The 15,338-nt window shown below is 31.0% G+C and overlaps 1 protein-coding gene across 1 annotated transcript; it reads right to left on the bottom strand.

The window, feature by feature from the left end:
- Positions 1-1,384: 1,384 nt before the first annotated feature.
- On the bottom strand, positions 1,385-15,338 carry LOC132739217 (retinoic acid receptor alpha-like; the record flags this gene model as incomplete). The annotated part of the gene is made up of 6 exons (XM_060726879.1): positions 15,203-15,338; positions 7,288-7,373; positions 6,688-6,832; positions 4,230-4,378; positions 2,739-3,075; positions 1,385-1,488 (listed from the first exon to the last, which is right to left on the bottom strand). Coding segments are annotated over exons 1-6 (831 nt in total), but the record flags the coding sequence as incomplete, so codon positions are not given.

Raw genomic sequence — 15,338 nt, 5'->3', positions numbered from 1 at the left:
CATCTTTTAAATATTAGCTTTAGAGCACGTTAGATACTTTACATCTAAAGAAAATAGCCCTGAATGCGAAACTATTTGTCATAAAAGTAGCAAAATGTAAACAATGTAGTATTTTGATTTCCATACAAATAGCAAATCACTATAATTGTGCTTATTGCCAATAGGCAATACAAAAGTCAATAGAAGCAAAAGATGGTTTAGGAAATTGGATAATAAATAACATTTTGGAACTATTAACAGGCCACTAAATGTTCTGTTATTGTCATTGGGCACTATCTTTTTGTAGATATATTTACATGATCATTTTCTGTTTTTTGTCCTCTAATGTTACCGTATCAACTGTTAGAATTTCACATGGCGGGATCTATATTCCAGTTAAGTACATATATGGTCTAAGAGTAAGGGTTTTCGCCCCTACCAACGTCTTGAACCGCTCAGATGAAAAACACCTCTGTGTTCCTTCATTTTATTATCTTGCATGTTGTTATTGTTTCCATGCGCCCCCATTTCTAATTTTGTGCAACCCTGCTTATCCTTACACCCAATCCTTTTCCCTTCAATATTCCCGTCTTCAGTACACCCCCTACTTAAATCTTGCTTTTTCACATTTTGGTGACCTGTTCAAATAAGAGCCCTCGACATTTCCATTGCATAGCACTAGACCAAAACAAAACGCAGTTATATCTCTCTTTAATCTCTTTTTATATATTTCCTGTTGCTGGCATGTTGTTTTCGTGAAAGTTCTGATGTCCACGATTTGGATAAAAACGATTAAAGCCCTGCTTAATGTCTCTTTTTCCACACTAGATGATTTGGCATTGTCATTATTTGCACCTTTAAGGGTCGGCCTTTAGCATGAAGTTTTCAATGACGTAACACATTGATCATGGGAGGTGGCTTCAGATGAGTCGATGACAATATGAACCAATTTTATTCGCAATAAGAAATTTTATTTTATTTCCTCCCAACATTTAAAATATTTTTTTTTTTTTCGTTAAACAAAATTTTTATTTTTTTGACAAATTACGGGCCCAGTGCCCCCAACCCCTTTTCTGCCTTCTTTTGGGGCCTCCCCTTTTTTTCCATTTCTGACCTTTTTAAATTTTTTCTTTCCCCTTCCATTTGCTAACACATTTTTCCCGGTTTGATTTCATTTTTAATTTTAAATTTTTCCAATTTTATAAAGCATTTTTCCTATAGGGCCTTTCCTGTTTCAGGCTTTTTAAATGTTTTTTTAAATTTTTCGTAAATTTTTTATTTCCCAATTTTTTACTAAACCAAAGGGCCTAAAAGTTTAAAAATCAAAAATTAGGAGGAAACCCCTTTTTTTAAAACAAAAATTATAATCTCTATAAGAAAAAAAAAGGTTTAAATTTCCCTTTGAAGGATGAATATGATTTAAAATTAGCTGATACGTTAAAGCTGTTAAAATGGATTCTTCTACATGCTGGAGTTTCTTGTAATCTTCTGAGTCAGCCAAGTTGCGCTCTGAAAAACAGTTTCAATTGAATAATAATTAACGGCATTAATTGTTGTTGCTTTTTATAAAGAAGGCTTACATGTACGTATATAACATTATACTTGTTTAAGTTCACTTCAATGCATCAAAGTTCGTTGTTATTCTGTCAAAACTTGCTTCTTTAATAGACAAACAAAACGGATAAAATTCTTAAAAAGCACATTATGCTTCGCCTCAAGAAATGAATTCGACTAAGATATGTTTTATAATGTAGCGTGTCTGGTGCTAACCAAAAACGTTAAATGCGACATACGTAATATGTCATAAAGCATCGAAACATAAACAAATTCCTTACAAATACTTAATCACTATAATAACTGCTTAACAGAAATCAATATCTATCAGGCCCGTGAGTGTTGCAACAATTTAGACACCAAAATGTAAAAAAACAACGTTTGAGAAATGAGAATGAGAACATTTTGAGAGCTTTTTAAAGTGGAAATGTTCTAGTTAAATATAAGGTGATTTAATTACAGACATGATGCTATCACAATTACAAATATCAATTTAAATATAATGTTAACAAATTACATTGCCTTTTAATCGTTATCAGCTGGTATTTAATTTCATTTTCTCTCAGTAATTGGAAATATTTGAACTACTTTTAAGTCGATTATGTATTATTATAATAGGACAAAACAGACAAGAAATTGCCGATTACATTTTGATAGCATCGTCACACTTTTCAAACATTACAAAATTTATCAAACTTCAAAGGAATGATATAATCATAAAAATAAAACATTATATAACTGAGATGTTTTCATTATTTTTAAACGAGATAAATAAATAAATATATAATACGCTCATCTTTGGTTAAAATATTCTAATCGCGGAAATATATTGTAATATTTGAAATTCTTACTCAATATATTTAATCTGGATAAAAGAATGTACAAACTATGTGTGAGAAACTGCATTCTCTATTACAGATCAGGTAAAGTTAGTCCTTTCTTTAAAAAGAACTGTCAGTTTTTTAATGAAACCATAATGTTGACTATAAAATCATCATAGTGTGAATCTATAGCAACATAAAATATCTGCTTTGATTGAACTCAAAACATGTTCATCTTATATTAACAATGGGACTGTGAAGCAATTATCAATATTTTCAAATATCAAAATTGAGCATAGTATATCTTTAACATAATAATGTAAATATTACAGTATTTGCAAACTTAATTAACTGCAAGATGAGTAAATTACATTCAAAGATTACCTGAACAAAATAATACCAAAGCTACCAAAAGGGAAATCTCTGATTGAGTAAGTTCTAATGCAATTAGCTTGTTCACTAATGTCCGTCCCCTTTGGGATATATTTCCTATTACGGAATCATCATTCATCAATATGTCGATGTCCTGAGAGTTTCCATTGTCAAGTTGAATTGCTTCTAGCACAATTGAGATTTCAATGACGGAAGTTTTTATTTGATTAAGTTGAGTTTCACTGCGGAGAGATTTAAACAGAGTCAGCTGTTTTGCTAATGCCGAGGCAAACATTATTCCCTTTTGTACATAAACAACACCTTTTCCCAATTTACTTTTATCACTGATCTGAAAAAAGTCAATTCACAGTTTAATAAATACATTTATAAAAAATACATTTTCAACGATCAGTCCAGTTCATTTAGCAGTAAACATTATACAATGTTTATAGCATGTATACATATTCAAAGCACAAAGAGGATAAAATTTACAAAACAGTTTATTTTACAATATTTCTACAATATGTAAAATTCTGTGCAGTTGTTATTTATTCTGATATTTCATATATATAGCATTTTTATTTCTTTTTAATAAAAAAAACTAACGAATACCATACCACTATTTTGTTTTGACATTTTGACACAACTTTGTTACTTCAAGTACAATAAGGATATTTGTTATAAAAAAATTGGACTCCGGATATGAAAACGAGGTTCGATAGAATACAAAATGAAAACGAGGTTATATGGGGCACGATATAAATTTTATATAGAAATTGTAAACTCTGGCAATAATGATGAGGCTATATGGGGTATGATTTGCATTTGATGTGTATTTTTAATTCAGGAAATGAAAACGAGGCTACTCTGAGAAAATTATCTCTTTCGGAGCACAACGTGTGTCCTACGGTAAAAGTTCATTGGGTATATTTGGGGTGTGAAATAGATAGAGGATATTTAAGTTTCTTATAAATAAAGGAATAGGTATGAACATTTATTTTTCATGAGTGGAATATTGTAATTTTCATACGACAAGATGAAAATAAATCCTGTACATGTATAAATAATATAAAAAAATAAACTAATAATATGTATTTCACGCATCACTATTATATACTTGATAAAAGAAAATGCTTGTTTTCATTTTTCGTATTTGCACTGTTAAAAATATGTTTTACTGCATTGAAGCATATTTTCCGTATTTTACAGATGTCTTGCCGGGCTACTTTCTTCTATATTCAGCCAATACACAGAGGTTAAGGGGAAGCCATTCAAATTGTAATGTCAAAAAAGAGAAAAATGTACATTGCATTTAATAAAAAGAAAATTCAAGTTTTTATTCTATAGATACATGTACAGGATTTATTTTCATCTTGTTGTATGAAAATTATAATATTTCACTGAGTCATGAAACATTTATTTCACAAAAGAAAAATGGCTGTCGCCTTTGTCAAGGGAGGGAAATCTTGTAATAATCGGAAATTGTTTTAGCCATGAACTTACGGTATGATTATCTGTGAATAAAGTCTTACAAGCGGCGGTGAACGCAGCATAAATATCAATAACAAAATCATCCTGTATCGTCGCCTTTGTCACCAGGGTAGGTTTTATTGTCCTTTGTGCAATCTTTGGTCGTCTGCCCATTTTTACGGCTGAAATAAAGTATATCATATAAATAACAGTCGTGCTAAAGGTACTGCAAATCTGCCAATTATATTAAATGTAAAATTCTACAAGATATCTTTTTAGTCAAGTGCTTTTCCTTACGCTCTCTAAGTAGCTAATTGAATACACTCCGGTTTTTTTCTCAAACAAAGTGTAAGAATGTGAACGGTAGTGGAACATTCGACCGATGCGCAGGCGTGTCGCCTTTTCTTTACTGATTTTGACTTATTATCTCCAATAATATATTATTTACATTACTTTTTATTCTGCATAGGTAAATGCCTGTGTACTTTCTTTCCGAATTGACACATGCCCTCCCCTAGCACCGGTTTAAGCAGTGTTTAATCCTAACACCTAAAGTACTGTAATCGATGACCCCGAAGTTGCGTTTGTAATTTAACCAATTGACTTAAATAGAACTAACGAGCGTTTTATTCAAAATTTTCAATGTATGTCATTGCTAAAGTTTTCAAATGCAAATTTTGGAGTGCAATGATACGCATACGGACAAACCCGTATTGCGATATATAACGATACAACCAACTCGGGTTTCAATAGATTTATTGTTACATAAAAACTAAACAAAAGGGAAAGCTTTTGTTTATTTCCAAACTTAAATAAAACTATATGAGTACAGTCTTCCAATAACAATTAACTTTAAAAATAATTGAAAGGTAATATATTGGGCATAAGTTGCCTTGTCTGAAAAAGACTCAGTTCTTGGGAGTATATCTATATCAAACATTAAACAGATGAGAATGTGTAACTCTAGTGTGTCCAGTTGGACATCTAAGAAGAATAACTTGATTATGACGTTTCAGATGAAATTGAGATGGTGATTTATCACTACAGAGTCTGGGGTAATAGACATGTTTGCCAAGTTCAAACTGAAGTCTCCAGTATTCCAAGCATTGTAGCAGCAAAATCTAATAATTATTATTATCATTTTATCCATATATCCTTAAACATTACATTTCTTATCGAATTTCAGCCATTCTTCGGAGATGAATCAACATACATAAGTATTTGATACTTGTTTTGTTGTTCTTGTTGGGGTTCTTTTTGTGTTGTTTTTTTTTTTCTTTCTTTTTCTTTCACGATATGTGAATATACGTATTGCAACGTTTTACATAATACTAATTCATAATTGAATGCACACTGACCAATGAAAATGATGAGATTTACACTGAACTCAGATTAAAAGATTTATAACCTTGCGGCCAGGGGTTGAAATATTATTGTTAGCTAGATAAAGAATAATCCAATTTCGTACCCAACAGCTTGTTATATAAAATTACAAGTACATTGTATATGAAGTTGCATTACAGACAGATTATTAACCTATTAATATAAAACATACCAGACTTGATTTATGCATTGTTGTTATTGTATGCCATAAAAAAATTTAATATGCTTATTACTGCATTTAACAATTATAATAATATTTGTTATAGCAGAAAAATTGTTTGCGAACGAGTTTTTATTAAATATATACATAATTTTTTTTCGGAATATTTTTTCGGAAATGAATGAAAAGTTGCAATTATATACAAATTTGCTATCTGAATAAGCCATACAATCCTTTATTTTGACATAATAATGCGATACATTAAAGTGCTACACGAGAATGCACTTGTAATACAATTCTGTTAGTAGGGCAAAGTTATCTAGATTTGAAAATAGGAAAATAGGTGAATTAAACAAACCACGGGTATGTTGATTATGGTTTTATGCATTAGTTTGTCTGCTATATCTATTATCGTTCATAAAAGCGCCTTTTGTGATTGGGTGATTAGCGTTGACATCACGAGTCCAGACTTTTAAAACAAAATTTGTGAACTTGACTGTTTTATCAAGGCGTGCTATTTTGTTTTCGAAAAATAAACATACAATCGGAAATTTCAGAATAAACAAACAATGAAATTTGATTGCTATGACATGGTTCTTTTGTTATCTAATATGAAAGAAAATGCACGATAGATTGTTGAATACAATTTTTGATTCTCCTGGACGACTACAAAGCGTTGTGGTGGTATTGGTAGACATTGTATTTACCATAGCGCGGCTGTGCATATTATCTTGTAGTGACATCATAGACATGCAAGATAACGCTTTTTTCTTTGATTTATAACATATTTCTAGACTTGTATAAAATAAGTAAAAATAATATAAGATTCAGATATATGATGTTTTGTTGTTGTTGCTTTTTTGTGGGGGTGGAGTGGGGGCCGGGGGTTTCTATCGAGAGATGACACTAATTATTTGCAGTATTTCTTTATGCATATAGCACACATACCTTCATAAGACATTCCCAACTGTAGGCATCGCTGCATACGACAGAATTTACATCCGCTTCTATTGAGACGCAGTATGAGGCAAAGGCTTGGCGATTGGCACGGGGTGTACCGCTTATTTCCACGGATCGTCCGGAAGTAAAAACCCTTTTAAACATAATTGAGTCAAGTCATTAATTCTAAGGAAATATTTTTCTAAAGACGGCCAGTCTGAATAGTACTAAAAGATATGGTTTCATGTCTTTATTAATCGCACAGAACACTTCATGAATACTTTGAATTTGAAACAATTCTATTACAGGAGCCTCTAAGGGCCTCCGTGGCCAGTGGTTAAGGTCGTTGAATTCAAACGACTAGCCCCTCACCGCTGTAGGCTCGAATCTCGCCAGTGATTTTGGATTCTTTTCAAGGCAGTTTGTGACCAATCAACTATCTGAATCAACTATCTGAATTTCGGACTCGAGATACAAAATATATTTTCAAATAGGATCTTAGTTTTCATCATAATCTAGCATGGCCATTTTTCAATTAATTGTTTATGGGATCGACTAGACTTACAATGTACATTAAATAAACAATGTATATGAAGAAATTTCTATTACCTTACATCCCTCGCAGCAAAGAACGCCATAATGTACACCGGAAGCTCTGTCGCCGCAAACTCGACACAGATAAATCGCTGATGAAACTGCAAACATAATGTATTATTACCCTTCCAGATTTTTTCCGCCTTTTTGATTGGAGATTGATCACCCGAAAGAAATTGATATAACCGAGCCAGACGGGTAATATACACACTAAATTTCTCCGTTTGGTGCCCAACGTTGTAAACAACATGCGCTGAGGTGATGCGCGTACGGTTCGATTTTACGCGGCGTAAATTCCGATTTAAAAGCACTTTTTAACTGTCAAATGATAAATATTTACCAAAGTAGAGTAATGATACATATTACCATCAGTATCGAAAACATATATGACCTTGTGAAAGCTTGATATTAATTACAAAAAAGTGCGTTCAATAGACTACTCCTTTTCTCTTGTTTACTTTCGTAAGGTACGGGAAAAATACGTCATGTATTTATGTGACGTCATGTTGTGACGAAGAGGTATCCTGAAGGGAATCTTATTTCGACGTTTCATTTGAAACAACAATGATTTTTCAAAAAATCGTCTAAACTCGGCAGGGGAAGGGTAATAAAATTATTATTTTGGTTTTGGAGTGACATATGTGGATATATTACCTGCCAAGATAAAATATCACCCTCGCCTAACGGCTCGGGTGATATAAAATCTTAACAGGTAATATATCCACATATATCACTCCAAAACCAAAATAACATATAATACAATAGCCTATAAAAATATCTCTCATTTAGATTTATTACACTTTGCTGCAAAATGTCCATGTTCAAAGAGGTTAATGATAAAAAAGTAAATATTACTAGTTTAAATAGGAAAAATAATAGATTTCATATTAAAGTGATTGCAAATATATGAATGAAATTAAAATTATTTTTTATGTATTTGTTAATTTATTTATTTATTTTTATTATTATTTTTGTCATACGAAGATTGCAGTTTCCATACATTTGCTTTGGAAAATAGTCCGTTACTGTCTATCAATTAGTCAACCGACTGATTTGCGCATGTAAAATGTATTTTTATCACATAAACCGCGGCGCATGAGTGTAATAAAGCCATTTAATAAAAACGATATTACACTAGTGTAATAACTCTTTGACGTGACGTCATTTGCGCTGTATAGAAACAAAGCGTTAAAGCGCGTTTATGTTAGCGTTACACTATGAGCGCGTCATTGAAAAATTACTCATTTTAATAGTTTACTGTTCTTATTTTATATATGTGATAAATAGAATATTATATTCGTGTAGATTCAATATTAAATTTATTGAACTCGTTGTATAAAACAATATTATGCACGCCAGAGGCTCGCATAATATGATTGTATTCTCGTTCAATAAATTAGTATTGAACTACACTCATTCAATATCCCCTATATTGATTATGCACGTGTGACAGCGTGATGATATTTCAAGGCCAACCACAGACGGATACATTGGAAATAATTTTTAATTTAATTAAATTATTGAACAAACTTTACTACACACAGAGCTACGAAATTAAACTATAAAATTAACATAGCCATGGTAGTACATTCTCATAAGATTTACTTCATGTAAAAGTATCGAGAAAATGAATGTTTTTAACGTTAGAACTGGTGAGTTGTTGACCATTTCTTATCAAAGGTCAAGGACCATTTTAACCGTCTCCCTTAGTAATGGCCTTCAATGATGAAATGACGACCTGCGCCGCTCTTGTATAATGCAATTTTGTCACTGCTTATTGATTAACTGTTAAAGTGCAATATTTTAAATAATCGTCGATACTTTGAATGCAAGTATGAATTTTGCACTGCATTTAAAAGTGCAATTTTTTTATTGCATACGCTGAACTTTATAAACTTCAAAGGATTTATGCGGTTGCACACACCTCGTAAAATGATCTTGATGCAAAACATACCCATGTGATCTTTCAGGCATGGGGTGCATATTTTACCCATTTAAAGTTGTTACAAAGAAAGAAGTAGAACAAAAATTTATAGTGTAGAAAATGATCTATTAAATCTGTTGGTTGGTTTAAGTTTTCATTAAGTGCAGTTTTATATTATCATTATACTATTGCTACTTTCATTAGTACTGCTACATCTGCTGCTGCTTCTACTCCTTTTATTTTTATAACTGTTGCTGTTACCGCTACAGCTACTGCTGCTGCTACCACTTCCACTACCACTGTCACTACAACTACAACTACCAGCACCATATTAAACGAAAAATAATAATCATCATCATCATCATCATCATCATTATTATTATTATTATTATTATTATTATTATTATTATTATTATTATTATTATTATTATTATTATTATTATTATTATTTAAGACCATTATCTTTATCATCATCATCATCGGTCATATAAAGATTTTTAACTTATATATTTTGGTGAAATTTTTATTGTTTCCACTTATCTGATAATTAGAATATGACATCAGGGATCTATGCATTGTTACGATTGGATCCAATAATTAAAATTAGAACATCACGTGGTGCATCACGTTGATGAAATATATACCGAACACTGAAGAGTGTTACGGTCTGGATTAAATGATATCAGTTCATATTCAACTAATGAAATCGACTTACTGAATGAATTAATGATACAATCTTCATGTATGAGTACTAAATAATATGAAAGTAAACAAAGCCTATAAACGAGGAAGTCAGATATATACTCGTATATATATTTAAAAAAATCCGTTCATTTTCTATTTTACATTTTTCGTTTTAAATGTGTCATTTGGTTATTTATGCACCGCTTCCGTTTTCAATTTGTACACCTTGATGATTATTCTTCAGCCGAAAAGTTACGAGTGTTGCCTTATCGGAATACCTTGCCGAGTATCGTTGATTGACATTTCAAGTGGCGTTGCCCACCAAAAAGATTTTACTGATAGGTTTAGACGTTAATATATTCTTAATTGTTTAATTATTATTTGATTTCCTTTTAGATATACACGTGTAGTCTATAATAATGCAAGCCAATGCCTTGACGTCCCTGTAATTTGAAATTTAGGCAAAGCCTATGAACGGGGAAGTCGGCTAAAAATCGTTTCTTTTTAATGTACATTTTTCGTTTTAAAAGTGTTATACGGTATTTCATGCACTGCGTCCGTTTTCACTCGGAACATATCGACGATTATTATTAAGCCGGGAAGTTTCGGGAAAAACCCCGTCTTTTATCAGAGTATGTACAAAGTGAGTACAAAAAAAGTACAGAGTAAATACAATTTAAAAGACAGACTGTATGCAAGATAACTACAGGAAGAATGCAAGGAAAGTACAGACTGAATACAAGAAAAGTACAGACAGAATACAAGAAAAGTACAAATTGTATACAAGAAAAATAAAGAGTGAATACTAGAAATATACAAACTGTAAACAAGAAAAGTAAAGAGCAAATACAAGAAAAGTACAGATTATTACGAGAAATGTAGAGTGAATACAAAAAAGTACAGAGTGTATACAAAAAAGTGCAGAGTTAATACAAGAAATGTACAGAGTGAATAAAAGAAAAGTACACAGTGAATACATAAAAATTACAGAGTGACTATAAAAACGGTACTGAGTGAGTGAATACAAGAAAAAACATAGTGAATTCAAGAAAAGTACAAGGTGAATACAAGAAAAGAACTAAGTGAATACAAGAAAAATACAGAGTGAGTACAAGAAAAGTACAGAGTAAATACAAGTTTAAGACGGTATACAAGAAAACTACAGAATGAATACAAGAAAAGTACAGACTGAATACTAAACGGAACAGAGTGGATACAGGAAAAAGCAAATTGAACACAAGAAAAGAAAAGAGTGAATACAAGAAAAGTACATACTGTATACAAGAAAATTACAAATTGTATACAAGAAAAGTACAAACTGCATACAACAAATATACAGAGTAATAACAATAAAATTACAAATTCAATACAAGAAAAGAAAAGAGTGAATACTAGAAAAGAACAAACTGTATACAAGGATAGAAAAGAGTAAATACAATAAAAGTGCAGAATAAATACAAGGAAAGTAGAGTGAATACAAGAAAAGTACAGAGTGAATACAATAAAGGTACATAGTGAGTACAAGAAAAGTACAGAGTGAATACAAAAACGGTACAAAGTTAGTGAATACAAGAAAAGAACAAAGTGAATACAAAAACGTACAGTGTGAATACAAGAAAAGTACAAATTGTATACAAGAAAAGTAAACAGAATAAAAGAAAAGTACAAACTGTATACAAGACAAGTAAAGAGTGAATACAAGAAAAGTACAGAATGTGTACGAGTAAAGGAGACTGAAAACAAGAAACGTACACAGTAAATACGAGGACAGTAAAGAGTGAATACAAGGAAAGTACAGACTGAATACAAGAAAAGTACAGACTAAATACTAAACGGTACATGGTAAACCCAAGAAAAGTACAGAGTGAATACAAGAAATGTAAAGACTAAATACAGGTAAAATACAGACTGTGTACAAGAAAAGTACAAGGTGAATACAAGGAAAGTATAGATGAATACAAATTTAAAAGTACAGAGTGATTACAGGAAATGAAAAGAATGAATATTAGAACATTACAGAGTAAATGCAAGAAAAATACAGACTGTATACATGAAACTACAGAAAGAATACAAGGAAAGTACAGACTGAATACTAAACGGTAAAGAGTGAATACAAGAGCAGTACAAAGTTAATACAAGAAAATAACAAAGTGAATACAAGAAAAGTACGGAGTGAATACAAGAAATGTACAGACTGGATACAAGAAATGTACAAACTGTATACAAGAAAAGTACGGAGTGAATACAAGAAATATACAGACTGAATACAAGAAAAGTACAGACTGTATACAAGAAAAGTACAAACTTAACACAAGAAAAGTAGAGGTTGAATACAAGAAAAGTACAGAGTGAATACAAGAACGATACAGAGTGAATACAAGAACATAAAAGGAGTGAATATAAGAAAAGTACAGAGTGAATACAAGACATGTACAGACTGAATACAAGAAAAGTACAAACTGTATACAAGAAAAGTACAAACTGAATACAAGAAAAGTACAGACTGAATACAAGAAAAGTACAGACTGAATACTAAACGAAACAGAGTGAATACAAGAAAAAGCAAATTGAACACAAGAAAAGAGTGAATACAAGAAAGGTACAGAGTAAATACAAGTTTCAATACAGACTGTAAACAAGAAAATTACAGAAAGAATACAAGAAAGTACAGCGTGAATACAAGAAAAGTACAGTCTGGATACAAGAAAAGAACAAAGTGAATACAAGAAAAGTAAAGAGTGAATGCAAGGATATTAAATGTGAATACAAGAAAATAAAAAAGTGAATAAATTATAAGAAAAGCACAGAGTAAATACAAGAAATGTACAGACTGAATACAAGAAAAGTACAAACTGTATACAAGAAAAGTACAAACTGTGTACAAGAAAAGTACAGAGTGTATACAAGAAAAGTACAGAGTGAATACAAGAAAAGTACAGAGTGAATACAAGGAAAGTACAGACTGTATGCTAGAAATGTGCAGACTGAATAATAGAAAAGTACAGAGTGAATACAAGAAAATTTCAGACTGAACACAAGAAAAGTACAGGCTGCATGCAAGAAAAAGACAAACTGTATACAAAAAAAATAAAAAGAGTATACAAAAAATACAGACTGAATACAAGAAAAGTGCAGACTGAATACACGAAAAGTACAGAGTTAATACAACAAAGTACAGAGAGAGAGTTAAAACAAGAAAAGTACACAGTGAATACAACAAAAGTACAGACTGAATACAAAAAGTACATTCTGTATACAAATACGTACAGAGTGAATGCAAGAAAAGTACAAATTGTATACAGGAAAAGTAAACAGAGAATACAAGAAAAGTACAAACTGTATACAAGAAAAGTAAAGAGTGAATACAAGGAAAGTAAAGAATGTGTACGAGAAAAGTAGAGTGAATACAAGAAAAGTACACAGTGAATACGAGAACAATAGAGAGTGAATACAAGAAAAATACAAACTATTTACAGGAAAACTACAGAAAAAATACAAGGAAAGTACAGGCTGAATGCAAGAAAAGTACAAATTAAATACTAAACGGTACAGAGTGAACACAAGAAAAGTACAGAGTGAATACAAGAAAAGTACAGAGTAAATACAAGTAAAATACAGACTGTGTACAAGTAAAGTACAGGGTAAATACAAGGAAAGTATAGATTGAATACAAAAAGTACAGAGTGATTACAAGAAAAGATAAGAGTGAATACAAGAACAGTACAAAGTAAATGAATGCAAGAAAAATACACACTGTATACATGAAACTACAGAAAGAATACAAGGAAAGTACAGACTGAAAATTAAACGGTAAAGAGTGAATACAAGAGCAGTACAGAGTTAATACAAGAAAATAACAAAGTGAATACAAGAAAAGTACGGAGTAAATACAAGAAATATTCAGACTGAATACAAGAAAAGTACAAACTTAACACAAGAAAAGTAGAGGCTGAAAACAAGAAAAGTACAGAGTGAATACAAGAACGATACAGAGTGAATACAAGAAAATAAAAGAAGTGAATATAAGAAAAGTACAGAGTGAATACAAGAAATGTACAGACTGAATACAAGAAAAGTACAAACTGTATACAAGAAAAGTACAAACTGTGTACAAGAAAAGTACAGAGTAAATACAAGAAAAGTACAGAGTGAATACAAGAAAAGTACAGACTGCATACAAGAAAATTTCAGACTGAATACAAGAAAAGTGCAGACTGCATGCAAGGAAAAGACAAACTGTATACAAGAAAAATAAAAAGAGTATACAAAAAGTACAGACTGAATACAAGAAAAATGCAGACTGAATACACGAAAAGTACAGAGTTAATACAAAAGAAGTACAGAGAGAGTTAAAACAAGAAAAGTACACAGTGAATACAACGAAAATACAGACTGAATACAAAAAGTACATTCCGTATACAAATACGTACAGAGTGAATGCAAGAAAAGTACAAATTGTATACAAGAAAAGTAAACAGAGAATACAAAAAATGTACAAACTGTATACAAGAAAAGTAAAGAGTGAATACAAGGAAAGTAAAGAATGTGTACGAGAAAAGTAAAGTGATTACAAGAAAAGTACACAGTGAATACGAGAACAATAGAGAGTGAATACAAGAAAAATACAAACTTTTTACAAGAAAACTACAGAAGTACAGGCTGAATACAAGAAAAGTACGAAGTGAATACAAGAAATGTACAGAGTGAATACAAGAACGATACAGAGTGAATACAAGAAAATAACAAAGTAAATACAAGAAAAGTACAGAGTGAACACAAGAAAAGTACAGACTGAATACAAGAAAAGTACAGAGTTAATGCAAAAAAAGTACACAGTGAAAACAAGAAAAGTACAGAATGAATACAATAAAAGTACAGAGTGAAGACAAGAAAAGTACAGAGTGAATACACGAAAAGGACAGAGTGAATACAAGAAAAGAACAGAGTGAATACAAGAAAAGGACAGACTAAATACAAGATCAGTACAGACTGAATACCAGAACAGTTAAGACTTATTGAACAACAACAAAAAACAGTACAAACTGAACATTAAATAAAAATAAAAATTCTCAATGCTCAGTTTTCATCACCATGTCAAACTATTACATGTATTCGTCAGGAAAAGAGTTATAGAACTTTAAACTGGCCCTGAAGATCATTAAAGTTATTTATACTAAGAAAAAAGTTCTAATTAAAATAACCATTTTGCTAAATTGGTAATCTCATATACATATATTATTAAATCGCCAATTAGATACATTAAACATATTAAATGAGAAAAAGACAAATAAAATCAAAAGAAAAAAAACTCCATGCACATACCTTCAGACATAGTTCCAAATTTAAAGTATTTTATTTCGTCTAACAATTAGATCAGTATGACAAGGTTGTACATACACGTGTGAAGGGGTGTATTGTAAGCATTTGAACTACTTTTATAATTAAGTGTGCACTACAT

This window comes from Ruditapes philippinarum, unplaced genomic scaffold (assembly GCF_026571515.1).
Source record: "Ruditapes philippinarum isolate M1 unplaced genomic scaffold, ASM2657151v2 ctg5576_1_1_1_1, whole genome shotgun sequence".
NCBI classification, from domain to species: domain Eukaryota; kingdom Metazoa; phylum Mollusca; class Bivalvia; order Venerida; family Veneridae; genus Ruditapes; species Ruditapes philippinarum.
The sequence above is the reverse complement of the archived record's forward strand: the minus strand, read 5'-3'. Positions and strand labels throughout refer to the sequence as shown.